Consider the following 25,631-nt stretch of genomic DNA (forward strand, 5'->3'; position numbering starts at 1 on the left):
TTTTGGACTTTTTGTCGCTGGCAAACATTTGGAAGGAAGCATATTTGCATCTCATTTGTCGCCTCCGTGCCAGCCGAACCTTTTTTTATTCCGCGAGATGTTATTCATGTTTAAGCGGCAGAGGCACAGCTATGGTGCCCCTTCAGTAGTTTCATTGAAGACAGAGAAGAAATAACTTTGGAAAAAAAGGGGGGGGGGGCAAATGAAATGCATCATTCGACATTAGTGTAATGATGTGGAAATCGCCGTTGACAAACTGTTGTCACCACTGGGTTTTGTTCTATGGGGGAAACGAGCTGCCTGAAATGAGGAGAGTCGCGAGTGAAACTGCAATTCGTGGATCCATTTTGCCATTAAACTGCGGCCAACACATCCACACCTGTGGGTCAAACGGGGGTTTTTTTGCCCGCTGCTGCTGCAGAGTCAGTGGTATTCAAGTATCATGACTGTCTGATTATCTCTGAGTGAGCCTGAGGAGCTAGCTAGCTAGCGTGGCAGCTGAAGGTTGTTTTTTTTGTTGTCTTGTTTGTTTTTTTTGCACCCAACAAATACATTTGCTACTGGAGAAAGGTGTGGGCTGAAAACTTTAAAAATTCCCGTCTGTTTGCGGCCACTGTTAGAACAGCGGGATGCTAATCCCCAAAGCTGCTGCTCAGCTAGCCTCACCGATGATTGAGCACAATTACCACAGCATTGAGACACGGGGTGTTAATGACAGCCTTTGAATAAGAGCTGAATGAATACCCCGTAGTTTGCTTTTGACAGAAATTCGCTTTTGCTACCGGACAATGGCCGTCTTCCAGTTCCCGTCCCTCCATTAGGTCCCCGTGGCAGTGAAACACCTATTGTGCGGCATGCTAGCTCTCAACAGGAATGCGCACTGCCGTTTCGCAATTATCAAGAGTGGCGAGCGCTAATGGTAGCGTTGTTTTGTCCCGTAAATACCACAGTGGCACTTTCTGACATGTTGTTCAGACCTTTTGTGTCCCGAACACTGAAATGAGTGGTCTGGAAGGCAGCTTTTGCATGAAAACGCGCTCGCTCTCTCTTCCACGATTGCTGAGAGCTACTTCAAGCAGTAGAGTTGCCAGCTATCCCTTAAAATACAGAATTGTCCCGTATTTGACAATGAAATTGTCTGAGTTGTCTTAAATGTACATTTATTTTCGATGCAAACTCATGTTTGTTTCCATAGTGTCCGAAACCGCTGCCCTCGCCCTAAGACAGCTGAGATAGGCTCCAGCAGACCCCCGTGACCCTGAATAGGAATAAGTGGGTATAGAAGATGAATGATAAATGTGTCCGAAACCGCAATCTACATCGCAGCAGGCAATAACATTGCCAGTATGTTGCGAGTCTAATTTATCATTGCGCCGCCGCTCACTTTCCATGGCTACGCACTCACTGCTCTGCGGTTTCTTCTTCATTGGTGATCGGCAACGGCTTCTTCTTCGTAGTCGGACTCGACATCGAAATTAGGAATCGAAATTTGAACATTTGAACAATTCCCGGAGAACAATCGGAGCGTTGGTCCCGGTAGCAATCGATGTTCAAGGCCCAATCCTATTTGTATACGTATTGATCTGCACGTTATGTTGACAATCACAGATGACGGATGGGGAGCCGGCCTGCTGTGATGACTCCATCGGCGAAATCGTCTCCTCGCTCCTTTACGTCTGTGAAAGACAGGAGGTGATGTTGAGGTGAAGGCAGCCTTTGAGAAACTGAGACAGCCCGTTTCTGTTTTCCTATCTTTCATCCCAGACTCTGCCCTGGCTCCCTCCTCCCGCCTCCCCCTGACTCGTCTCTTTGTTGACGTGCTTCATATCGGCTGCCGAGTCACGTTCGGAGAGCCCAGTCAGGTTTAATCACTCTCCCGCTCGTGGCGCTTCCAGCTGCTGTGGGAAAGCGGGACGAACGTGGAGAGAGGTGAAGCGAATATCAACCAGGACGGGTTTGGGCGGGGGGGGTTGAGTGGAGTGTTTGTGATTACACAGGCCTGATGTCATGAGACTGGCAGGCTGGCAGGCAGCGAGAGGAGGTGGAGGAAGAAGAGGAGGCAGAAGAGGAGGTGGAGGTCGTCGCAGTGGAGGCCCGGTGTTAATCTGAAGGTCGATTCCCGGGGGTCTCAAAGAAAACCTTGAAAAGCTTGTTGAGGAGCTCGACCTCTTTGTCACATGACAGAAGATGGCATCAATTTGAATGAGCACATTTTTCCTGTTTTCTCTCATGAGTGATGAATTCACATCTTTGGAACCTCTTTTTTGCTCTTTGCGCTTCGAGCTGTCAAGACGCGCCCGTGTTTCTCTCCGTGTTGTTTGCTCATGCATGTTTCATGGCTTTGTTGTTTTGACCCATTTGAAGTACAGTTTCTTTAATCGGATTAGATCCTTTTTCTTTTCTTTTTTTTTTCTTTCAGCCTCCTCCTTCTGGGTTGATAAAGTCTACCATTGCTCATTCGGAAGCAGCCCACACTTTTCAGCAATCAAAACCCGTCTCGACCGCATGATCGTTTGCGATGTTTTGCGAGATCAATTCAGAGTCGTAGTGACATTTGCCGAGTTGTGCTGTGAATTTTTTTTTTTAGCCCAGTTGTGCTTTGACTTGCGTCGTCATCCATGCTAAAATCTCATTGAAGTTGACACAGATTTAGAGCAGTGAAAAACGTCGCTACGCTCTGCATGTTCATAATTTTTCGAAGGCTATATCCCCGTCCACCACCAAGATGGCACTGATAAATCTATAATCACGTAGGCTGCTGGCGTTCTTCCCTGAAGAAACCAAGTTATGATTAAGAAAAATGAACCCGAGGAAAAGCTGCAGGAGTCCAACTGGGCTGATTTGGACCTTTCATGTTAGTGTGTTAAATCCGTATCGCACTAAACCTCAACCACAATAATCACTCTAGCATATTGTCTTGCACGAACTTTATTTTTGAACGACCGCTGTCACAACAGAAAACGTAAAGGTTTTTTTTGGTGGGCCTATTGCTGCTGTCTGCCTGTCTGTCTGTCCGTATGTAGGTAGGTAAGTACGCCTCATCTTGGTCATGTGACACCTGACAACGACAGGAAGATGAAGGAGGCCATCGGCAGCAGACATCAGCCTCAGGCTGTTAATCACAGCATCAACCACACAAGCAGCCTGTGCTGTGCGCATCAACACTGACATCTGCTGGCCGCATGAGAGAACCATAGTCATCGGATTCTGTGGGTCCTCAATTGTGGGGCGTTTATTGACAGGATAGAGAAACAGATCGATAAGGCAAATCTTGCGCCGTTTCAAGTGCACTTGCGCGTTTAAAGATAAACTGGACTTATTTCAGAAGTTGCGAATATGGTCAACTTCTTAAAAAATAAAAAAAAAAACGTGAATTATTCCCCCAGATCAAATCACCCAAACTATAAAAAGGAGTCAAATGCAGCTCAGCATTTACAGGCGGCGATGTCGCGCCCAACGACCTGCACTTTTCTCAGCGACGATGTTGTCCTGGCTGTAGTAAAGATAAATCAAGCGACTGCCTTTGACAAGCTCTGGAGACAACACTTCGTCATTTTTACTTGTTGTCGACTCCCCGGCATCTGAAACAGGCTTTCTTCGGCATAGACATGTAGCATGAATCACCGTCTAACACTTCACTACTCATAAAAGAATCTTCCATAAATGTATGTATTTTATACAAATACAATAAAACATAGTGACGCTGCATCTGTAGTGACGGGCAAGCAGGACGGTGGGTAGAGTTGTGTAAAGGCTGCACAGTGTCGTGAACATCAGCAGAGATAATTGGGATAAAAACACGATGTTTGTGTAGATAAATCATTTTGATGAGTCGCGCTTCAGAGGAAATTTCCATTTCATTGTCGTCGCAGCGTGAACTCGGTGTGGCTCCACGTTTGAATTATTCATATCTCCGTTCCTACGATCACACACAAAAAAAAACACAGCCACAGCTCATCTTTGAGAAAAAGAAAACTCATTATTTGATTCATTATTATGATTTATTTATGTATGTATTTATTTTACATTTTCATAGACGCATACTGTAAATGCCAAGAAAGGGGAAAAGTTAGGCGTCCCCTCTGAAAGGTTAGTAAACAAAATGCATTTATGCACCATTGTTGATCTGATAATGGAAAACTGGAGTATGCGATGTGAAGTTAATGTATTGTCGCCTTTTAAAAGATTGTGTAGGTCGAACGATTGGGCAATGTATGCACAATGATAGTAAGCAGTGGTTTCTTCAAAGGCTGCGACAACACATCTTACGTAGACATGGGAATACATGCACAAACTCAAATAATGTAGAATTACCAACAACAAAAAATAGTTTAAAAAAATAATGATAATAGCTTGGTCGCCCATGCTGTATGAATGAACGTCTTTGGTCTGTAGTGCCAAATACGGTCAGCAGGGGCGCTGTTTCTAATTTGCCCTCGGCTTCCTGCCGGTGAAGAAGGCGCAGAACGCGTGCTGCGTTCAATTATACCGGAAAATCTGGACTCTCCCCTCGTTCAAGGCCTCCTGCGCCAACGCAAAAGCCTCTTATGTTGCAATTTCCGGTCGGACAAATGGCGGAAATTAGACCGTCCATGGTCTGGTTACCGCCGACTGGAATAGTCGGTGCATTTTTTTTTTTAATTTTTATTGTATTAGCCAGGTGATCTGTTGCCGCCGTCTTTTTGAACGCCGTTCCCACAGTGTCGCGCGCCGCCCGCGGCGCTCACCGCTACCTGCGGCTTAGACTCGGAAGTGATCGTTCATCATCGCGGTGCTGAGATTTCCGAGCGAACCTGAACGTGCCGGAAGGAGCCGCCTTGCGTTCTGCCGGTGCGCATGCTCAGTGCGTTTGTTGTCCCTGTCCGTCTTCAGTCTTGAAGTGTATGAGAAAATAGTGGGACATGACCTGAAGTTACACCCCACTACTGGTGAGTGAATGGATTGTTTTAGTAAGAACAACAGGACTATAGATAGATAGATAGATAGATAGATAGATAGATAGATAGATAGATAGATAGATAGATAAATAGACAGATGCATAATTACATATATCTTGCTCATATATTTGATGTCTTCATTATCTATCTGCCGTGTAAAAAGTTGTAGGGATTTAAAAAAAAATAATAATACTAATAACAATCATAATAAATAAATAAATAAAAGAAAGAAATTGCAGGAGAAGGTCCAAACTTTTGACTGGTGGCGCCGTGGATTAAATGAATCCTGACTCTTGTCCCCCAGGCTGTCAGATGGAGGAAGAGTGTGCACGGGCCTGTGACAGTGCTGCTGCTGCTGCTGCTGCTGCTGAGGAGGAGGAGATGGAAGCAGCACATGATGAGGAAGCAATGCTGTGGTCCCTGAGGGAGGCGCTGGAGAAGCAGACCCTGCAGATTGGGGCCTCGGCCTGCGGGGCCACGGCCGTGGTGGATGTGCTCAAGGCCCTCGCCGTGGACGTTGCCCCCGAGGAAGCGGACCGCTGCGTGCAGACGCGCCTGAGGAGGAACGAGTCGCCACTGCCGGACTACCTGCTGTCCCGGAGCGAAGCAGGTCTGTGTCCCTGATACGATGGAAACCCAGTTGCTTTGAACCTGAGAGCTATTTTTATGGGGACAGAGTCATACAAAATGCAACCAGTTTACTACATTCTTCTGAAATAACACGTTTTCTAAGTTAGCCTTTAGTTATGTATTACGATTATTAATGATATTCTTCTATGTGAAGACACTGACAGACACGTGAATGAGTTCTCACAATAATTATCAACCATGACTTAACAAGGTGAGATAAAATTAAATTATGGACGCAGCTCACCGAGTTGTGCTATTTTTAGAACAGGCCTGTGGTTGACCAGATAGGTAGAGAGATAGATAGAAATAGGGAACCTGCGCTGTTGCAGCACTAAAAACAAAAAATAATTTACACAGTAAGAGTTGGTTGATGTTGGTGACCATTAAAAACACTGTCATCTTTAATCTTTAGTAATTTCACTTTACACATATAGCCTATTTTTCATATGTGTGCAGACTTACTCAGGTTCAATGATTAATTGTTTGGGGTTGAGGTGGCTGAGATGAAAGTCACATTGATGGTGTTTTCCTTTGCTTTATTATGTCTTTCATCCTTTTTGTTTGCTTTTTATATACTATTGAATGCAATTTTGATTCATGTTTATTGCATATGTAAAATATTTGTCGACCCCAGGGAAAGTAGTTGCAGCTCTGCTGCAGCAACTGGGGATCCTAATAAATAAACCAAACCCCTGCTTCACCGCTGCAAAAAGCAGTGCTTCTGTGCTTGTGCTCACGTCCTCCTCCTCTCAGGTGCGACCCACGCCCAGCTCATCCAGGGGGCGCTAGAGGCCAGTCGGGGGAAGGTGACGGGACGCTTCTTCCACCTGCACCCGCCGCGGCTGCTCAGGCTGGTGCCCTGGCTGGCCCGCTGGATCCGCAAGGGCGCCGTCCCCGTGGCGACCATGAACATGCAGGCGGCCGTGCCAGACGGGGAGGAGGTGCCTGACGCCTGGCACCATCAGCTGATCTTCGGCGTGGCGCGCAACGCCGTGTTCATGACCAACCCCTTGGATGTGGGTGAGTGGCGGTGACCGGGGGACGGGGGGAGAGGGACGGCTACGCCCTCGCCGCCTAATTACCGTCGGACTCCCGTTTCAGTGAGCGAGGGGGAGCTGCACCAGAGGCTCTGCAGTGAGTCGGTGCTGCTGATTCGACGAGAGGACGTCCTGCAGCGGCTGACGCCAGACTTCGGCCTACCTGCCTTTCCCGACCCACGGTGGGAAGCCCTGGATGTGGAAGGTAAAGGATGCGAATCAGATGCACATTGTTGTTGTTTCTCTTTACAGACATCTAAACCCCCTCCCTTCTTCAGGCCAAGTTCGGAGGATGCGCGCAGAAGAGGAAGCGGGAAGGCACAAGGCGACGCACGTCACAATACCTGCGACCTACAGCTCGGGCATCACGCTCTTTGCCCTCCGAGAGTCAGAGTTGGGTCGGGAGCTGCTCGAGGTCCCAGGGCTCCCCCTGCTGTGAGGGAGGTGGTGGCCCCAACCTATTCGATACTTTTTTATTCGGTGGTAAGAAATAGAATTATTGACCTCTAATCTGCAGAGGTCTGGTGATGTTGAACCCATGTTTTTTTTACCTCAATTCTTCTTGGAAGGGATGCATCAACTATTTGAAATAAATATAAGTGTGTGTGTGTGTGTGTGTATATATATATACATATATACACACACACACACACAATTGTGTGGATGAATATTTAAAACTTTTTTAAATAACTTAAAAAAAATGTGTGTAGAAAGCACAAAAGTTGAAACAAAGCGGTTACGGCAACTGGAAAATACTAAACTTGCACTTTCATTCACCCTCACAGCCACTCAATCGTCACAATTCTGCTTCGCTACAGAGGCATGTTGATTATTTTGTTTTTGTCGTGAATTATGTCAATAAATTCTGTTTTTCAACAACAAAAAAACTTGTATTCCCTTCCATCTGTCTTGTCATTATTATGGTTTGTTTTGGATTTCGCATGTTTTGGGATAAAAAAACATTTGAGAAGGCGGGTCCCTTTGTCCCACCCCCCTCCCTCGCCCCCACGTGACGGACTGCATCCCTTTGTCTCTCTGTTTACTTGCGGATTGACTTTCTGAGCATATTGATTCCTCGCAAAGCAGTTAACGGCAGAGCTCCAGCTTGTAAACGAGCGAGCAGCCCTGCTGCTCCAAAGCTTAGATCAGCAGCCCCTGAACCCTTCCGTTTGCTCCACGGGCCACATTAATCAGCCGCTGTTGCCACCGCCTGCTGCAGGCTTTTAAGCAAAGTATCCATCTGCTGTCGCCAAGAGGAACAGGCCTCCACTGGTTCCTCTGTAGTCGTTGCACAGCAGAATTAAAAGTAAAATGGGCTGCGTACAATGTGTGTCTGTATGGCAATGTGTGTTCAATGGTATGGCATAATGGCAAGAAACTTTAAATTAATTTTGTTTTTTTCTGAAGACATATACAGTTGTTTTTCATTTCACTAACTGTAGCTGACAACTTGTGTAATTGGTGACTTTTGAAGCCAAGGTGCTTCTGGGATTGTTAATTTTAAATCATCTCTTGATTGATGGTCTCTCTACTGCTTTTAATTGACAATGAGGTGAAAAAACGCATGAAAAATGTTAGACATTAGTATTAATGTTGGACAAGTTAAATGATTAATGTTAGACAAGTTAAACAGGGAGTCAATGACTTCCACATTTTTTGTGCATATGTGGAATTTCCTTGTTAATGTCATTTCAGAGTTCCTATTACATTATAAACTCGATAAACACAGCTCAATAACTACCAGATACTGATTCACTACTACTCACTGCACATTTTTTGACAATTCTACAGCCATAAAATGAAAACATGTCTAGGCGGCCAATGTATTGTTAGGGTAATAAGAGCGTTAAGATAGAGTTAAATTCATCTTTTCAAGTTAACTGTAAAACCACTTTGTGTCAATCCATTGGTCGGGACGGTCTGCAAAAAGAATGCAAGTGAGGAACAAATGATCGGTGTCCGACTACAGGTCCCACAATGCATTGCGCTTCTACATCCCGAGGAAGTTCGGTCTTGCCTAAACTCGTCCCCCTAAACTGAGAAGACGAGCCGGGCCAACAGGTAAAGGGGCCTTTTTGACAAAACAAGGAAATAGACGCGTAAATGTGACGTTTTATCCATCGTCGTGCATGTGCTCGCGGCTAGCTCGGCTTTTATGAAAACTGCTTTATTGGGTGCACGTGGGGAGGAAGGGGGGGGGCGTAAATTCGTATTCACGAGACGCGCGTGCATCGCGTTTTGATTCCATCCCATCCACAGCCACAGTCGGCACGCGGACGGAAGAGCGGAGAGGATCGTCCCCGATTCGGGCTGCTTCCATATCCGGACACTTGAAACAACCTCGCAGGTAAGCGGCAGCAAACACTTGGGGGGGGCGGGGGGGGGAATGCGCGAAAAGTTGTTTGTTTTGCTGCACAGTGCGTCTCTATCTCGTTTGCGTTTCAGTTAAGTTTTGACCGTGAATGAACATACTGGAATTGTGACGTAGTTATACGCCCCCCCTCCTCCTTTGGGACGTCGTGCATCCTTCAAAGACTGTAGTTCGCTCTAACACTACTATCTTCAACAGAGTCGACTTGTTTTCACAATAAGTGGTGTGGAATTTACCGCAAAAAACAAACTTAGAACTTTCGTCTTTAGCCTCTTCTTTTCTTTTTCTTTTCTTTTTTTGTTTAACTAATTCAATTACAGCTCATGCGTTTCACGTGTGTCACATGAGCGGAGTGATTTCAATGGAAGCCAGTGAGTGATTCGACTTATTATTGGGGGATCTCTTCCGCCGCCTGTTTGTCTCTCATCAGCAAACAGCTAGGCCCGTTTCTCTGTTGGAGCATTTCTTTTTCTTTTTTCTTTTTTGTTATCTGCACGCACGCCTCGTTGCACAACCCCCTCAGAGATCGACTCATCAGGTTTCAGGTCATTTCAGCTCAGCGAGGGTTGAACTCTGACCTGTGTGTGTTTGATTTGAAACTTTTTTTCCTACTTGTTTGTATTTTGTTCTTTTGGGGGGGATTTTGCAAAAAGAAGGTCGGGTACATTTTTGTTTTTCGTTCTCCTGTCAACTTTAACTGCATTATTTCCATTAATGTGTTTACGTCAGAAAATGTAAATCAGTGATTTGCGCATGAAAAGAGGTTTCATCGGCCTCTCAATGTTGCAAACTCGTTTTCAATTATAGCTGTTCGTTTTATTGCAGCGACCCAACAAGATTAATGTGTTGCAAAAGCTGCAGTCCCACTCTGCGGTTGATCTTGGACCCTTCACTGTATATATCGGATTTTGTTATTAAATGCAAATGCTTTGCACTCGCTCCCCCCCCCCCCCCCCCCCCCAATTGTTGACTTGTGTTTCGCATTTCTGCTTGGTTTGATCCGTGGCATAGTGTGTGTGTGCTGCTACAAGATAATCTAAGACCCCGGGCCCACTGAAAAGGTCATTGCTCACTAAAGGTCAATATTTACATGCAATTAGACAGAAGCCTGATAGGCAAAGGGGAATTAAAATCCGCAGCGTGGATGTGCCCCCTAACCACCCAGCCCCGCTGTCCTCATCAGGTGCGATGGCAGACAGAGTGCTGGTGATTGGCAGCGGAGGGCGGGAGCACGCGCTCGCCTGGAAGCTGGCGCAGTCGCCGCGGATTCAGCAAGTCCTCGTCGCCCCCGGCAACGCTGGCACAGCCAACAGCGGGAAGATCAGCAACTCTGGTGATGACGAAACACGTCTTTAAAGCGCGAGAGGCCTTCGAAATAAGTCAAACTAAAAATTAAGTTAAAGCTTCTTTGTGTAAATGCCTCTTTTTATGTGCATCTGTACACACGTATGCATGTACACTACCAGTCAAAAGTTTGGAATGTTTTTTTTTTTTTTGCTTTTTCTTTACTACTTTCTACATTGTAGAGATACTGAAGACATCAAACATATTAGCGACATGTGTGGAACTATGCTGCAAAGAAAATATTTTTAAATGACTAAATATGTTTTAAGGAGGGTGATACAGAGGGTGGATATTTTGCAAAAGTCTACAATATGAAACGTGTATCAGTTAATTCACTTTTACATAATCCCAAATGTCTTCATTCATAGATTCATCGAGAATCTACAATGTCAATAGTCAACATAATGAAAGAAGAACCATGAACTGAGAGGGTGTGGCCAAACTTTCGACTGGCGCTGTATGTATTTAATGTATGTGTTGCACATGGTTCTGATAGGTGACACATTTCTCTCCTTGTTCAGAGGTTTCTATCAGTAACCACAGCATCCTGGCTCAGTTCTGCAAAGATCACCAGGTGGGGCTGGTGGTGGTCGGACCTGAGGTTCCCTTGGCAGCAGGTGCGTGAACGTTATCGTGCTTGCTTATTCATTCAGTCATTCATTCGTTTGTTTTTTGAAACCCGCCTCACCCGGGTCGTTCCCTCTGCAGGCGTCGTCGACGACCTGACGGCGGCCGGCGTGCTCTGCTTCGGCCCCTCCGCCAAAGCTGCCCAGTTGGAGGCGAGCAAAAGCTTCTCCAAAGCCTTCATGGAGCGCCACGGCATCCCGACGGCCCGCTACGGCTCCTTCACCGACTCCCAGGAGGCCTGCCACTACATCCGCACGTCAGTGCAGCCCGCACGCGCCACTTTCTGTGCACTGCCAGTCAAAGTTTGGACACACGCTTCTGATTTGATGGTTTTTCTTTCATTTTCATGACTGTTTACATTGTAGATTGTCACTCAAGGCATCAAAACTATGAAGGAACACATCTGGAATATGTATTCAGCGAAAAAGTGTGAAATAACTCAAACAAGTTTTGAGTTATAATATAATAATATAACAAATATTTTAGATGGTCTAGAATAACCACCCTTCATTTAAAATATATAGAACATATTTAGGTGATTTTTTTTCTTTTGCCACATTAATCCACATATCTTGCTCATATATTTGATGTCTTCAGGAAGTATCTACAGTGTAGAAAGTAGTAAAGATAAAGAAGAAACCAGTGTATCCAGACTTTTGACTGCTGGTGTGTCTAATAATGATTGTACGGATGCAAATGTAAAGCTTCCGTTTCAAACGCACGGAAGTTGCATCGTTAATCCAGCTTTCAGATGGTTTCTTGACTTAACGATCGGGACAGTGGGAAGTCTTTCATATCGGAGCCCTCGAAGAAGTCACAACTGACTGCACATAATTAAAACTAACGGAATAAAAAGCATGAGGATCAGCAACACTGTCACGCCTTGACAGCCGCCATCTGTCTGAATCGCATCCGAGTCTGATCTTAATGATGAGCCCTTTCATACAGGTCGTAAAGGACGCCGCAACCCTTGTGCTCGTTGTGTGCTCCTTGTAAAATAATATAGATTTTCCACATTTCTTGTGTGTGTGTGTGTGCGCGCGTGCGTGTGCCCTCAGGGCGGACTTCCCAGCGCTGGTGGTGAAAGCGAGCGGGCTGGCGGCAGGGAAGGGCGTCATAGTGGCAGCGAACCAGGACGAGGCGTGCCAGGCCGTCATGGACATCATGCAGGTGGGCGTCTCCAAACCCGCTGTTAACAAAATCAGACGTGTTGAGATTTACGGACTTTATGGAGATCCAGTAATGTACAGGGCAAGAAATATATATTCCGAAAAGGTTTACAGTAAGGACAGGAGGTCATCGTCAAAGGGGAAACCTAAAATTTTTAAATCTAGAACGCTTGAACTACGGTGAACGGTTTCTGCAATCAACTTGGAAATTGAGATACTATAAAAGTACAAACATTAATCTGTTTAGAGCTTGTAAACAAATCAATTGAAGAGGAAGTTTAACTATGACAGTGATGGGTAAAATGAATAAATAAATCATAAATTACTGTGCAGAATGTTTAAATGTATGTATTTGTATATCCTTTAGTGCACATATGTACAATATATTTGCACAAATGTTGAAGCAGAATATCCAGTATTTTTTTATGCAACCCATGAGAAACGGGATGAAGCCCAAATTCTTTGAAAGCGGTTCTTCGGAGCGATCAAGCCTCTTAACGCCAACCTTGAATTTTCTGTGTTTCCAACCCGCTGCTCGTCTTCCCCGGCGGCGACAGGACCGAGCCTTTGGAGCGGCCGGCGAGACGGTGGTGGTGGAGGAGCTCCTGGAGGGCGAGGAGGTCTCGGTGAGTGGCTCTGGCTTGCACGCGGCTCGACCTTGCTCAGCGAATCAGCAGAAGGATGACGGGTAGCTCCATCAATCAATCAAATTTTATTTGTACAGCGCTAAATCAAAGCCAAAGGCGTCTCAAAGAGCTTTTGCACAGTCGGTGGAAAAAAACAACTGGGCCCAACAGAGCAGCAGGGGGCGACAGTGGCCTGGGAAAAACTCCCCTGTGGGAAGAAACCTGGGCTGTGTCTCAATTCAGGGTCTGCAGCCTCCGTCCGCTGGGTCCTCCCATCGGCCGGCAGAGGACGAACCCAAACCCGCCTCCCCGGTAACCACACGGGACGGTCTCGCCTTTGCCGTATTTCCTGGTTGCGGCACCGCCGGTCCCTCCTGCTGGCCAACCCCGGAAGTGACGTTTTTATAGCATCAAGCTAACCATTGGTTCGCCATCCAACCATGGCGTGTGGTGTACACATAAGTGAAAACCCTTTCGTAAAATCTTAATATTTTATGTGAAATTTGAATACTTAAATTTATGTTGTGTCTTTGCCAGTAGATGCCGCCATTTCAGCTGACTTCCCATGATGCTTTGCAGCAGCACGCAAAGCATCATGGGATAGAGAAGGACGCAAAGGATCATAGCATCCTTCGAATCGGCTGAAAGTAGGGCGCATTTCAAGGGCGCATTTGGAGCATCCTTCGAATTTTAGTGAATTGGGACAACAAACGCAACTGGCCTTCAAATGCAGGCTTCGAAGGATGCAGACCCTGAAATGAGACACGGCCCTAGCACAGATCCAGACTCTAGAGGGTCAAAGGTCATCTGCTTTGACCAGTTGGGGGTGAAAGGAAATGCAAAACACGTAAAGAGAGAGAGAGATAGAAGCTGCGTTTCTATGACAGTTTTTCGCAAAATAAAATCGATATTTCTAAAAAATTTCGACAAAGTGCAATTGTGATTTGCAGGCGTTTCCATTGAATGGTGTGAAGCGCAGGTTTTTACGAGAATTACGTTTGCTTTCGTTCGTTTACATTTTTTTGCCGTCAAGAATTGTTGTTACGTTTGTCCCTGGTCATGTGACCCCGTACGTGACATCCGTGGACGTGTAAATGCGAAGAAGATGTTTCCATGACTCTTTTGCAATGTATTTCTACATGGATAAAAACCTTTAGCCATATTTGAGAGGTTTTTCCAGGTTTCTGTGTTTGCATGCGCAGGTATTTTTTTTTATATGCGATATTCAGGTTGCGCGCAATTCTAGAGGTGAAGGAAACGCAGCTAGAGACAGAAATAGAAGTAGCCAGAGTGGCAGACAGGACACAGTGAGCTGCAGAGTTAACAAGAAAACTCTCACATTACAGATGTACATATATACATAATTAAATAATTCAAATATAGAAATATAGAAAGTCACATCAGTATATGAGACTTATCGATATAGACATGTAGATGTATATAGATAAATGTTGTTGTCCCATACATCAAATTACTGTATTTTCAAATTTAAATAGGCTTAAATGAGAAGTTGTGGGCTGGTTGAGCTGCCGTCCATGTAGACTGTGTTTGTCAGTGATTGAGAGGGCAAGAGTTTGTGATGGCACATCATCCATCCATCCCTCCCCCTCCTCCCTCCCACTGCAGTGCCTCTGCTTCAGCGACGGCCACTCGGTGGCGCCGATGCCACCGGCGCAGGACCACAAGCGGCTGAAGGACGGAGACCAGGGTCCAAACACGGGCGGCATGGGGGCGTACTGCCCCACGCCTCAGGTGAGCGCTCGCACTCCAAACTACTGCTGCTGCTACTCTTCCTTCTTCTTCTCCCCTGGCCCCTGAGAGTGACCACCGCCGCTGCTTCTGCTTCTGCTGCTGCTGCTGTTGCTGCTCCGCTTGTGCAGGTGAGCCTGGAGCTGCTGCAGCAGATCAGAGACTCAGTGCTGCAGAAGACGGTGGACGGCATGAAGGAGGAGGGGACGCCTTATGTCGGCAAGTGCAAAGTCATTTGCATTCTGTAATTAAGTAAAAGAACTGATGCCTCTGGGAAAAGAAAAAAAAAATATATATATATATATACATATACACAGACACACACACTGAAAGTAAAAGTATTGATTTAATTAGTTTTTCGAGTAAAAGCAAAGCAGGTCCAGGGTCTGAAATCTACTCGAGTTAAGTTAAAATATATGTACTGTATATTGTCGTATTGGAGCGATGCATTCACTGATAGCATTGCTCTGACAGAGCAGTTTAGACTCAACAGACCAGGTGATGAACATTATGATTGTCTTTGATGCTCTCACGTATGACCAGTGAGCCATTATTGGATTCCTACATTTTGTCCGCAGCAATAACCAATGTTATTTTCCACATTTTACTTTTTCTCTGTGCTGAAAACTGAATACAAAGCAGTGGCCCAAAAGCTGAGGCGCTCTGTAGTAATAAAATATGAGCCAGTTTTATATTTAACTACACAACCGCACAGTTCAAACAGCTCCACTTAAAACAGCAGTAACTGTGTTATTAATACGTCGGTGTTAAGTCACTTTTAACAGAATTGGTAACTTTTAAACACGTTGGGGTTTAAAACTTGCAGGTTGTTGACTTGATTTGCGGCAATGTGCAAATCTCTCCCTCTCAACTCTCTCAACACCTTTCTGCAGTTTACTGTCCCCCTCCTCCTCCTCCTCCTTCCACTTTACCTCTCTAGTCCAACGCTCTGGTCAAGTCCCATCACGTCGCAAAATAGCATGTCTTTATAATGTAAGCGGTGGAAAGGAGTGTTTTCAGACAAATCTATGCAGTAAAAGTAGAAATATTCAGGAAAAGGAAATACTCAAAGTGCATGTACCTGAAAAAATCTACCCAAGCACTGCAACAAAGTATTTGTATTTTGACCCCTGACCCTGTGTTGCAGGCGTGCTGTACGCGGGGCTGATGTTGACCAAACAGGGGCCGAAAGTCCTGGAGTTCAACTGTCGTTTCGGGGACCCGGAGTGTCAGGTGACCTCCCACGACCCCCCCGACTCTCTCAGCAGCTCCGTGAGAGACAAAGGGGGGAAACTTTGTTTGATAAATATCTGTTTAAACGTTGTTGTTTTAAGTCTCCATGTTCATAATAGATCAGGTGCAATCTTTTCCTACACGTGGCAATAAAATACAGTGTTTGCTTTCAAACGTTATACAGTAATTTTTTTGACACAGTGTTTTTTTTAAACAAAATTGAACAAAATACTAAAAAGTCAGCTGTGTTATTTTCAAAGACTTTTAACAGAATGGGACAGATGGTCGTATATATGAGGGAGTGAAAATAAAGATCTGTCAGTGAGTTTTAACTTGAAATATGAGCGTTGCAAACAAATTGTTCGGCTCACCAAGAAATTTAACCATAGGGAACCAAAGGGGCGGAGTCGACCTTTCAGCGCTTCCATTTATAATGCACCAGCATAGTCGTCCTTTTTAACCGCGTATCATTGCTTTAAACATTGACATTGGCTGCAGTAGCTGGGGGGAGGGGCTTACGCTACTGACGGCGCCTCTCCTCCACCGCAGGTGCTGCTGCCGCTGCTGAAGAGCGACCTGCACCAGGTGATCCTGGACACCATGGACGGAAAGCTGGCCAACAGCGCCCCCGTGTGGCACCAGGACAGCTCTGCAGTCACGGTGGTGATGGCCAGCGCCGGCTACCCCGGCTCCTATAAGAAGGGAGTCGACATCACAGGTGTGCGAGAGGCAATAAAAGGGCCGTCACTAAGTGGCTTTGGCAGCCCGAAAAGAGCTTTATTTGAATAGTGAATAATGTTTTTTTTTTTAGCAACAACCATGGTACAGTGTGTTAATGATACAGACCAGGTCATCATTGGTCAGGTGAGAAGCTTGACAGTCTGATTAGTGCAAGGTAGTAAAAGAGAGAGAGAGAGAGAGAGAGAGAATATGAGATGGATATGGTATCCATATCTGTTGCTGGCTCCCCCTTGTGGGCAAGACTTGCATGAACCGGATAACTCTGCCAGTGTTGGTTGACCATCACTGAGGTCACTTGTGGTGCTTTTAAGGACGATGGTTCATCTTGGTTTCATTGTCTCTGATGTGCTCAACCCATTTTAAGGCACCTAGGAGCGTAATGGGTAAAATTCCAGTGATAGTAGCAGTGATCACTGTGACATTATCTCAGTAGGTTGATATGTTTTTTAGCACATCTTACGAGAGGAGGTCAACAAAATGATTTATTTAAAATGCGTTTCAATACTCAGTGCGAAAGTCTCATCCCCTCAGGTCTGACCCAGGTCCAGGACTCGGGTCTGCAGGTCTTCCACGCCGGCACCGCCCTGGCGGATGGGGGCGTGGTCTCCAGTGGCGGCCGCGTGCTGACCGTCACCGCCGTCAGGCCGTCCCTGGAGGGCGCCCTGCACGCCGCCAATCAGGGCGTGGCCGCCATCGGCTTCCCCGGCGCCGTGTACCGCCGTGACATCGGCCACCGAGCCATCTCGCACCTGAAGCAGAGCAGGTGTGTGTGAGAGATGAAACGCTTTCATTTTGTTATTGTTTGTATGCTGTTTCTGAACTGAAATAAAGATTAAATGCTTTCTGCTTTTGGTTTTTTTGGGGCGAGTTTCAGTTTTTTATTCCTTATTTTTTGGAATAATTCATAGATAGACCCGACAGGAGCTGCTGCCCTCTGGCCAGACGCCCTCTTACAAGCAAAATATCATTTTTTTTTCTTTCTCTTCCCAAGGTGTATTCCCACCTTCACAAATGATCTCCTTTTCAGTGTAATTAACTGTAATCACACCCCTTGAAACTGTTCCCCTTGAATTTGAATGACGGGTTTCTAACTGTGTCCCTGATAGAGGTCTGACCTATAAAGACAGCGGAGTTGACATCGCCGCTGGCAACAGACTGGTGGACATGATCAAGCCCCTGGCCAAGGCCACGTCACGCCCCGGTAAACACTGTTAAATAAATCACCAAATTCAGAGTCGGCAGGAAAATTAATTCTCAGGAAAGAAAGAAAGACAATTAATCAAACTGGGCAAAAATAACTCGCTTGAATAAGTTTTTATCAGCTGATGCAACCTGACAAGCAGATTATACATCTCATCCGTCCCTCCATCAGAAACGCGGCTGTAAATCTTGCCGTTGTTTTCAATTCCTGCCAGGCTGTAACGCAGAACTCGGCGGTTTCGCGGGGCTGTTTGACCTGAAGGCTGCCGGCTTCATTGACCCCATCCTGGTGTCGGGGACCGACGGCGTGGGCACTAAACTGAAGGTGGGGGACCCGAGTCACGACCCGACTCGCTTCCAATATGTGGTGCAAGGAAAAATATATAGAATAGATTAGGGCTGCGACGATTGGTCGCCGTAATCCATTGGTGAACTGCCGCATACTTTACAGCAGTAATTAGTGAAGTACAGCCACTGATGATACTGGCATTTATACTGACTTGTAACACCCCATCACTTATTACTGATCCACTGTGTTATTTAGGGCGTATTCATTTGATATTTAAATTGTAAGAAATCTGTTTAAGCTGTGATAAACATTGCATATAACCTTTAATTATTGAATTAATATACTTATATTTTACGTTGAAAAATATAATAACTATGTCACAGATAAATGCTTTGTGTTATTTTGATGCATTTGTTTAAACACGTATGCTGTCAGAGTGCAACAGTATCATACAGGTGTGAAGATTTAAGCAAGTTAGGTTAAACAGAAGTCCAAAATAGGTGGTGAAGATGAAGAAGACTATCGTGACTTATAGACGAATGGAATAAATAATCCATTAGCGAACAACAAAAATAATCATTAGTCGCAGCCCCAGAATAGATGGAAATAAATTAGGTTTAAATGATGTCAATTGGAAAAGGGGAACTAATTCCAGGCGAGAGCTTTCAAACCAGCCGCCTCTTCAAGACGCTGCTCTGATTCGACTGCAGATCGCTCAGGCGTGCGGCCAGCACGGCGGCCTTGGCCAGGACCTGGTGGCCATGTGCGTCAACGACGTGCTGGCGCAGGGCGCCGAGCCGCTCTTCTTCCTCGACTACTTCTCCTGCGGCAGCCTGGACGTGGGCGTGGCCGCCACGGTTGTGGGCGGCATCGCCAGGGCCTGCGAGATGGCGGGCTGCGCTCTGCTGGGTGAGCGTGCACGTTGGTTTGTTCCCGACACGCAGCGTTGGGTTACGTGTTAGTCCGTCACAACTTTGCAGTTTCACAACCTACGTGTTGGGGAAAAAAGGAGGAAGAAGCAGAGTTTATTCGATCCTGCCTGCTCATCATCACAGCAGTTGCTGATGCATTTGTTCACTTCATGTATTTGTATTGCACTGTTAACCAGTCATAGAATGAAAAATACTAGAGTTGGCCATAATAGATTTGATTTGACAGGTTGTTCATAGCTTTTTCATTGTTAAATGTCTTTGCTCAACTATACATAGGCCAACAATCGAAAACGAACAAATGGAAGTAATATATACACAATACTTAATACATGCAGTCCCATTCTAAAGTTTGGGCTCACAGACTCATTTCTGCATAATGATGAGAATTTCTAGTTCAGTTCCAGTGCAGTTCCATCATGCCTTGAGCAGTGGAAGGCTTCACCATGTTATCAGACACTGGTGGTTCAGAGTTGCTCTTCCTTGTACCTTGTAAACACTGTAAACTTGTAGTGTTTCTTAAACTGACTCGCTAGTGCATAGTGCAAGGTCTTTGCTTAATCTATTCAATGTTTTAGTTCCACAGGACTGTGTAAAGGCTCGTAGTGTTATTATGAGTATAGTGCAAGCGTTCCGAATGTCATGAGTTTAATTTCTCTCTAAAATCATATTTTTTGTAGCAAGTCACTGTTTGCTTTGTACATCATTTCAGCTGTTTGGAAAATGTATCAGATGTCATGCTGGATTACGTGTGCAGTTCTTCATGGCGCGCCCACTTTTCCCTGTGTGTCTCGGGGGCAGGCGGCGAAACGGCGGAGATGCCGGGCGTGTACGGTCCGGGCGAGTACGACCTGGCCGGGTTCTGCGTGGGAGCGGTGGAGCGCGGCGCGCTGCTGCCCCGACTGACAGACATCGTCGCGGGCGACGTGCTGATCGGAGTGTCGTCCTCCGGAGTCCACAGCAACGGCTTCAGTTTGGTCCGCAAAGTGCAGGAGAGGGCCAACCTGAGCTACAGCTCCCCTGCCCCCTTCGGCAAGCTGGGCCAGTCCGTCGGTAAGAACCGCACTGCTGTGGCTTTTAAAGGTCCAGTGTCTAATATTTGGAGATTTGGAGAAGAAACGGCGACATCAAGTGGTCACATATTAGATTGCAGTGCTCTGTCAGGCCCCTTCCCTCTCCTGAGCTTGCCAGTGAACTACAGTAGGTCTTCGCACACAAACCTGGATATCTTGTCCACCTTCTTCCTCGGTGGTTTATTCATTATTTAACTGGGTGCAAGACCCTTGCTCCATTTATAGTCTTATACATGAATAAGAACCGAACTACGGGTAGAAAAACCAAAGTGCTTTTATTGTACAGCCAAATTTTACACACTGGACTTTTAAGACCTTCCGGACCCGTGGTTGCAAGTGCCTTACTTTTATTGTTTTTTTCTCTCAATACTGACGAGTCCTCAGTATTTTTCATGTCTGAGACAATGGAGAATCTCAGATGAGTTGGACACTCGGCAGGTGACCTGAGCAGCTGCTGGTGCTCTCGCGGTGCAGCCAGCAAACGGCTTGGTATTTTTCAATGCAGAAAGAATATGAGAAGTGGGCTCCTCCAGACCTCTTTATTCCTAAAAGCAGTGTATTTTAGTAGTTGGCTATTTTTTTTCTTTAACATGTATCCAGTATATTTTTTACAACTTGTATATATATCAGTCAGTTGATGGCTGCAATTTCTTTTCTGATTCTCCTGTCTTTCAGGAGATGTTTTGCTGACACCAACCAAGATCTACAGTCGCCTGCTGCTGCCACTCCTCCGCAGCGGCGCAGTCAAAGCTTATGCTCACATCACAGGTGGCGGCCTCTTGGAGAACATCCCTCGGGTGCTTCCCAGTGATCTGGCTGTTGACCTAGGTGGGTCCTACTACACATAACAACCAGCGTTGGGACGATATGACTTTGCAAATGTAATTTGTTACTTCTGACTGTGCAATCTCCCTGAGATACTAAATCATGGGCAGCAGAATCTGTAACCTTTGAGAGCAGCAAAAGTCAACCACATTTTGCAAAGCTATGCCTGACGAACAGACCATTTAACATTTAATCCGGCACTCAATGAACCCCAACGATAACAGAAGTTCTGCACATTTTTTTAAATCAAACTTTCGTCTGTGGAGGGCAACATTAAAGGACAATCAGTGCTGGTTCCAATCCAGTGCACGAGAAAACCGTGCAAAGCAAGAAAAATAAGATGAATTAAACATGAAGCCCAGCCTTTTTTGTAAAACTTGGTCAGATGTAATTCAAATTGTAATCATGGATAATTCCAAAAGTAATTTTCCACTCATGTAACTGATTACATTTATCTTTATTTTGCCATTAAATTACATAATGACGTTACATTTAACTCTTGACTTCCTTACACCGATAAGGATGTCAAAATGCGTGTCCACTGATTATGTGTTGCTGTGACCCAGATGCTCGTCAGTGGAGGATTCCGTCAGTGTTCACTTGGCTGTATGAGGAGGGCGGGCTGAGCGAGGAGGAGATGGCCCGCACCTTCAACTGCGGCCTGGGCGCAGTGCTGGTTGTCTCTCCGGTCGACGCACCCAGGGTCCTGCTGGAGCTTCAGCAGCAGGAGGAGGCCTGGATGGTGGGCTCGCTGGTTCACAAGCCACTTGGTCAGGAAACTAGATACTATAAATAACTTCTTCTTTTTTTTTTGCTTTTTATGCTCTGAACACATTTTTATGACCACTGAACTGTCGGCAACAGGAGCAGAGCCGGTGGTTGTTCGCAACCTCAAGCAAAGTCTTCTTCATGGAGGAAGCAGCGTCGCTGCAGAGCCGGCGGCCAGACAAAATGGCAACACACAGCAGAAGAAGACCAGAGTGGCTGTTCTCATCTCTGGTACAGGTGAGATATCTGAAATTAAAAAGTATTTGTCTCATGTATTTTATTTGTTTTTGTCCAATTGTAATAAGTTTAAGATGGATGCAAAAAGTGATTGACCCCCAATACGCACCGAAAGCGTCTGGTGTACATGTTTCTACCACAAGGGGGCAGCGCGGGTATGTCCCAGAAGCATAAAATCGCACGCGTTGGAACAGTATGTGGTGGTTGTATTTTTCATGCTTCAAGCGTGGCCACTGCGTCATTGGCAGCAGGTAGAATCATTCAAGCAGGAAGTCAGTGATTAGAAAACACGGTGGATCCAGTTGATTTTCATCATAATGTACAATGTACTGGACTTTGTTTTTATTTGTGCTGAAACATGAACGTGACGTATCGGCTTCAACACTGTTCAGTTCAGCTGTCAAACCATAGAGCAGAGTTCACTTTAAATCTGAAATTATAATGAACAGAAATCAATGTATACTTTAAGTACCTGCATTTTATGATACCAGCAATTTTGTTTATTAATTTTTTTCTTTATCACACACGTCAATACTTGAGACACAGTTCGGACGGGCAAAAGAGTTTAGTTTCACCGCTGTTTTTGCCAAACTACCTCCTGGGTTGTCGCACCATCTTGCAATCCTTGTGTGAACCCATCGAGCCGCCGCGCTGCTAGACACTCCGCTGGGGAACAACTTCGAATCAGCCTGGGCGAGAGAAGTGTGGAAATCTGTGTTTATTAATAATAATGTCTTTTCTTGTGTTGGTGTTCAGGCACCAACCTGCAGGCACTCATCGAGCAGGCCAAGCGCCCGTCCAGCTCTGCGGAGATAGTGGTGGTCATCTCCAACAGACCGGGAGTGCAAGGCCTGAAGAGGGCGTCGCTAGCCGGCATACAGACCAGGGTAAACGCACAGCGACACCATCAGCTCGACGCCTGTCGTCACTTAGTTTTAGTTAGTTTATTTTAGTTTAGTTCGTCATTTTATTGAACATGTTTAAAGCAATAAAATAGAATCGAGGCAGATCAAACATAATGACATGATCAGCAAAAAGGACAAAAGCAAATAACAATAAAAAAAAACACTTCTTCCTGAAATGACTTTGTTAATAAACCTCACGTTCAAAAAGGACAGGAAGAAGTTATGAGAAACTTTTCTTCAGTGAGCGGAGTTGTATCTAACTGGCAACCCAGGTGGTGGATCACAAGCTGTACGGAAGTCGGGCAGAGTTTGACGCCACCATCGACGGCGTGCTGGAGGAGTTTGGCGTGGAGCTGGTGTGTCTGGCCGGCTTCATGAGGATCCTCACCGGGACTTTTGTGAAGAAGTGGAACGGTACGAGAGTTCTTTTTCAATGCCCATGTTAAAAAAAAAAATTAAAAATTAAATTAAAAACCCGCTGCCGACGCCTCTATCTCATCCCACAGGGAGGCTCCTGAACATCCACCCGTCGCTGCTGCCGTCGTTCAAGGGTGTGAACGCCCAGAAGCAAGCCCTGCAGGCAGGCGTGAGGATCGCGGGCTGCACAGTCCACTTTGTGGCGGTGAGTCACCGTTTGCTTCCAAGGCTGTTGGATTCTTGAGCACTCGTCCCCAGAGGCTTCTCCAGTCATGGCCTGTGGGGGAGGAATGGCTGCCTGCATATTTCAGGCCCTCGGTCAGTCATTGAGCTCTAGTGTTGGAGTGCTGGAGATCGGTCTCAGTCTCCAGACCACTTTAAAAGGGTCTCGGTGTCATTTTTGATCAAGACCAGTCAAACTCAGCCAACACTACAATGACATGATAATAACAGAAAATAATCCAGCTGCTCCCTTGTTTTCCCTCTGTTTGTGACACCCAGAGTGACTCCCTGCCCCCTTATTTCAAGTTAACCCTTTAGGCGCCATGGTCGCAAAATTGCGACAAGCGTCATTGCTGAATTAAACGGGCCATAGCGGCAAATATGGTGCTAAAAGCAGTTACTATTTTACACCAGGAGATGGCAGACACCTGTGGCTTCAATCTGAGCAGCATTTGTGGGGGGGGTTATATTCAGATTTCGGAGTATAAATAGAGAGAAAGACCGCCTCAGTCGAGGAGACGAGGAAGTGGTTGTAGTGGGAGCGGAGAGAATTTTACTGAGAATACAGCGCCGAGAGGTTTGTTCGTTGACGAAGTACTTCGTCAAGTAATGTCTGAATCAGATTCAGAAGAGGAATATTTCGCATATAATGTTCGCAGTCGTCCGGTGAGAGCGAATCTGCCAGTGCGTCTTTACGCAGCGGCAGCGAGAGCATGCGCCACAACAGTCACCAAGCAGCACATGCTTGGGAGTATTGGGAGTAGATTTTTCTCAATTACAGTGTGGCTTTATCTCTAATTTCAAGTCACAGCCATTTGAAATCGTGATATCAAAATTTAATGTTTTCTTGAAAATAATATGGCGCTTAAAGGGTTAAGTTGTATTTTAATTTTAGAGCGCAAAGTTGTTGTTGTTTTTTAATGGTTCAAAACAGCTAGCGGAGCAGCAAAAATATGAAATAAATATACTGATTATTATTAGTAGTAAAAAACATACTATTTGTTTTGTTGCCATTTGTCTTTGATATGTACAGTCTAGGTTTCGTCTCGATCTCAGCCTCCAAATGTCTTGGTCTTTTCTCGATCTCGACACTCGCTAGTCTTGATAAGGTCTTGGTCTCGGTTGGTGCCGCCTTGACTACAAGGCTATTGAGGTCAAGCTGCAGAGTTGCTCGAGATGACAAGTCGAGATGGGCCTCCAGATTCCACTTCGCCTTTTTCAGGGGTGATATTTTTCCAACGTCTGTGCAAGATGAGTCTGCTGTCACTCTTTGCAAGCGACCCTCATTTGACCGCCCAAAAGCACTTGAACAGAGTAAGTGGATTTGGGGCCACCTACTTGCCATCTCAAGCATCTTTGCAGCGTGACCTTAGTGATGACCTCACTAAGGTGTTGAAGGTGAGGTGTGTAACATTTGGAGATTTTGACCATCAAGTGGTTAGTTTAGATTGCAGCGCTCTGTCACTGACTCACCCTCTTCTGAGTTTGCCAGTGAACTACAATGAACAGAGATGCACGGTCCACCTTCTTGTTTGTTGGCGTATTGACATAAGAAACAAGTTGTCATGCGGCTGGATTGTCCACACAGGCTTCCTTAGAAATATGGCGGTGCAAGATGGCAGCTAACTGGGAGCAAGACCCTTGCTCTATGTATATTCTTGTTTACATTATAAGAACTGTTTTTATTTTATTGTACTGCGAATATACACCTTTATTAATGTATTTCTGGGAAGTATATAAAGCTTTTACCAATATAGAAATATAAAAAAGCTGTGCTCGCTCACCAGGAGTCTGGTGGGTGAGCTGCAGACTGGGTCCAGTTGGCTGAATTTGGGACTGTCAGACATTCTGACAGGGCGGGTGTTCTTGTTTATTTTCGTGCAGGAGGAAGTGGACGCAGGAGCCATCATCACGCAGGAAGCGGTGCCCGTGGTGGCTGGCGACACGGAGGAGAGTCTGTCGGAGCGGATCAGGGAGGCAGAGCACCGGGCGTTCCCCACGGCCATGGAGCTGGTGGCCAGCGGGGCCGTCCGCTTGGAGGACGATGGACACATCACCTGGAAGTTGAAGTCTCAAGCATAGGACAGAGACCCAGCGACCTAAACACTATTAAAGATATAAAAAACACTGTGTGGAGTGCTGTACTTAAATCTCTGAGTGAAATGGCAAGACAGAGGAACACTGCAACAGCAAACACACTTGGCTTTTGGAGGCACGGAAGACTCATTCAACACAAAATTTCGCCATCAGATAGAGCTCAGTGTTAATTTTAATGTTTTGTAAGTCTGAACCACATACCTCT

General features: G+C 45.8%; 2 protein-coding genes across 2 annotated transcripts; both read left to right on the plus strand.

Annotated features, from left to right (window-relative positions):
* The first annotated feature begins 4,764 nt into the window (after window positions 1-4,764).
* LOC142882827 (uncharacterized) lies at window positions 4,765-7,491 on the plus strand. Its single transcript, XM_076017514.1, has 5 exons — window positions 4,765-4,928; window positions 5,242-5,547; window positions 6,321-6,587; window positions 6,669-6,809; window positions 6,883-7,491. The coding sequence occupies exons 2-5, from the start codon at window positions 5,250-5,252 to the stop codon at window positions 7,041-7,043; spliced, it is 867 nt and encodes a 288-aa protein (XP_075873629.1). The 5' UTR covers window positions 4,765-4,928; window positions 5,242-5,249; the 3' UTR covers window positions 7,044-7,491.
* A 1,199-nt stretch (window positions 7,492-8,690) lies between these two features.
* Window positions 8,691-25,456, plus strand: gart (phosphoribosylglycinamide formyltransferase). Its single transcript, XM_076017515.1, has 22 exons — window positions 8,691-8,951; window positions 10,159-10,308; window positions 10,841-10,936; window positions 11,028-11,202; window positions 12,005-12,116; window positions 12,673-12,741; window positions 14,368-14,493; window positions 14,622-14,709; window positions 15,638-15,723; window positions 16,273-16,441; window positions 16,996-17,227; window positions 17,571-17,665; window positions 17,880-17,989; window positions 18,664-18,862; window positions 19,684-19,935; window positions 20,631-20,783; window positions 21,347-21,550; window positions 21,645-21,785; window positions 22,542-22,672; window positions 22,963-23,104; window positions 23,197-23,312; window positions 25,214-25,456. The coding sequence occupies exons 2-22, from the start codon at window positions 10,164-10,166 to the stop codon at window positions 25,409-25,411; spliced, it is 3,039 nt and encodes a 1,012-aa protein (XP_075873630.1). The 5' UTR covers window positions 8,691-8,951; window positions 10,159-10,163; the 3' UTR covers window positions 25,412-25,456.
* The last annotated feature ends 175 nt before the right edge of the window (window positions 25,457-25,631 follow it).

The sequence above is a fragment of the Nelusetta ayraudi genome, unplaced genomic scaffold (assembly GCF_046127955.1).
Source record: "Nelusetta ayraudi isolate G7.1 ecotype Tasmania unplaced genomic scaffold, CSIRO-AGI_Nayr_v1 ptg000006l, whole genome shotgun sequence".
NCBI lineage: Eukaryota > Metazoa > Chordata > Actinopteri > Tetraodontiformes > Monacanthidae > Nelusetta > Nelusetta ayraudi.

Coding starts and splice junctions, on each gene's coding strand:
- LOC142882827 (XM_076017514.1), top strand. CDS start 5,250: ATGGAGGAAGAGTGTGCACGGGCCTGTGACAGTGCTGCTGCTGCTGCT. Junction 6,588..6,668: donor GACCAACCCCTTGGATGTGG/GTGAGTGGCGGT, acceptor CTCCCGTTTCAG/TGAGCGAGGGGGAGCTGCAC. Junction 6,810..6,882: donor GGAAGCCCTGGATGTGGAAG/GTAAAGGATGCG, acceptor TCCCTTCTTCAG/GCCAAGTTCGGAGGATGCGC.
- gart (XM_076017515.1), top strand. CDS start 10,164: ATGGCAGACAGAGTGCTGGTGATTGGCAGCGGAGGGCGGGAGCACGCG. Junction 17,228..17,570: donor TCGCACCTGAAGCAGAGCAG/GTGTGTGTGAGA, acceptor TGTCCCTGATAG/AGGTCTGACCTATAAAGACA. Junction 23,105..23,196: donor TTTTGTGAAGAAGTGGAACG/GTACGAGAGTTC, acceptor CTCATCCCACAG/GGAGGCTCCTGAACATCCAC.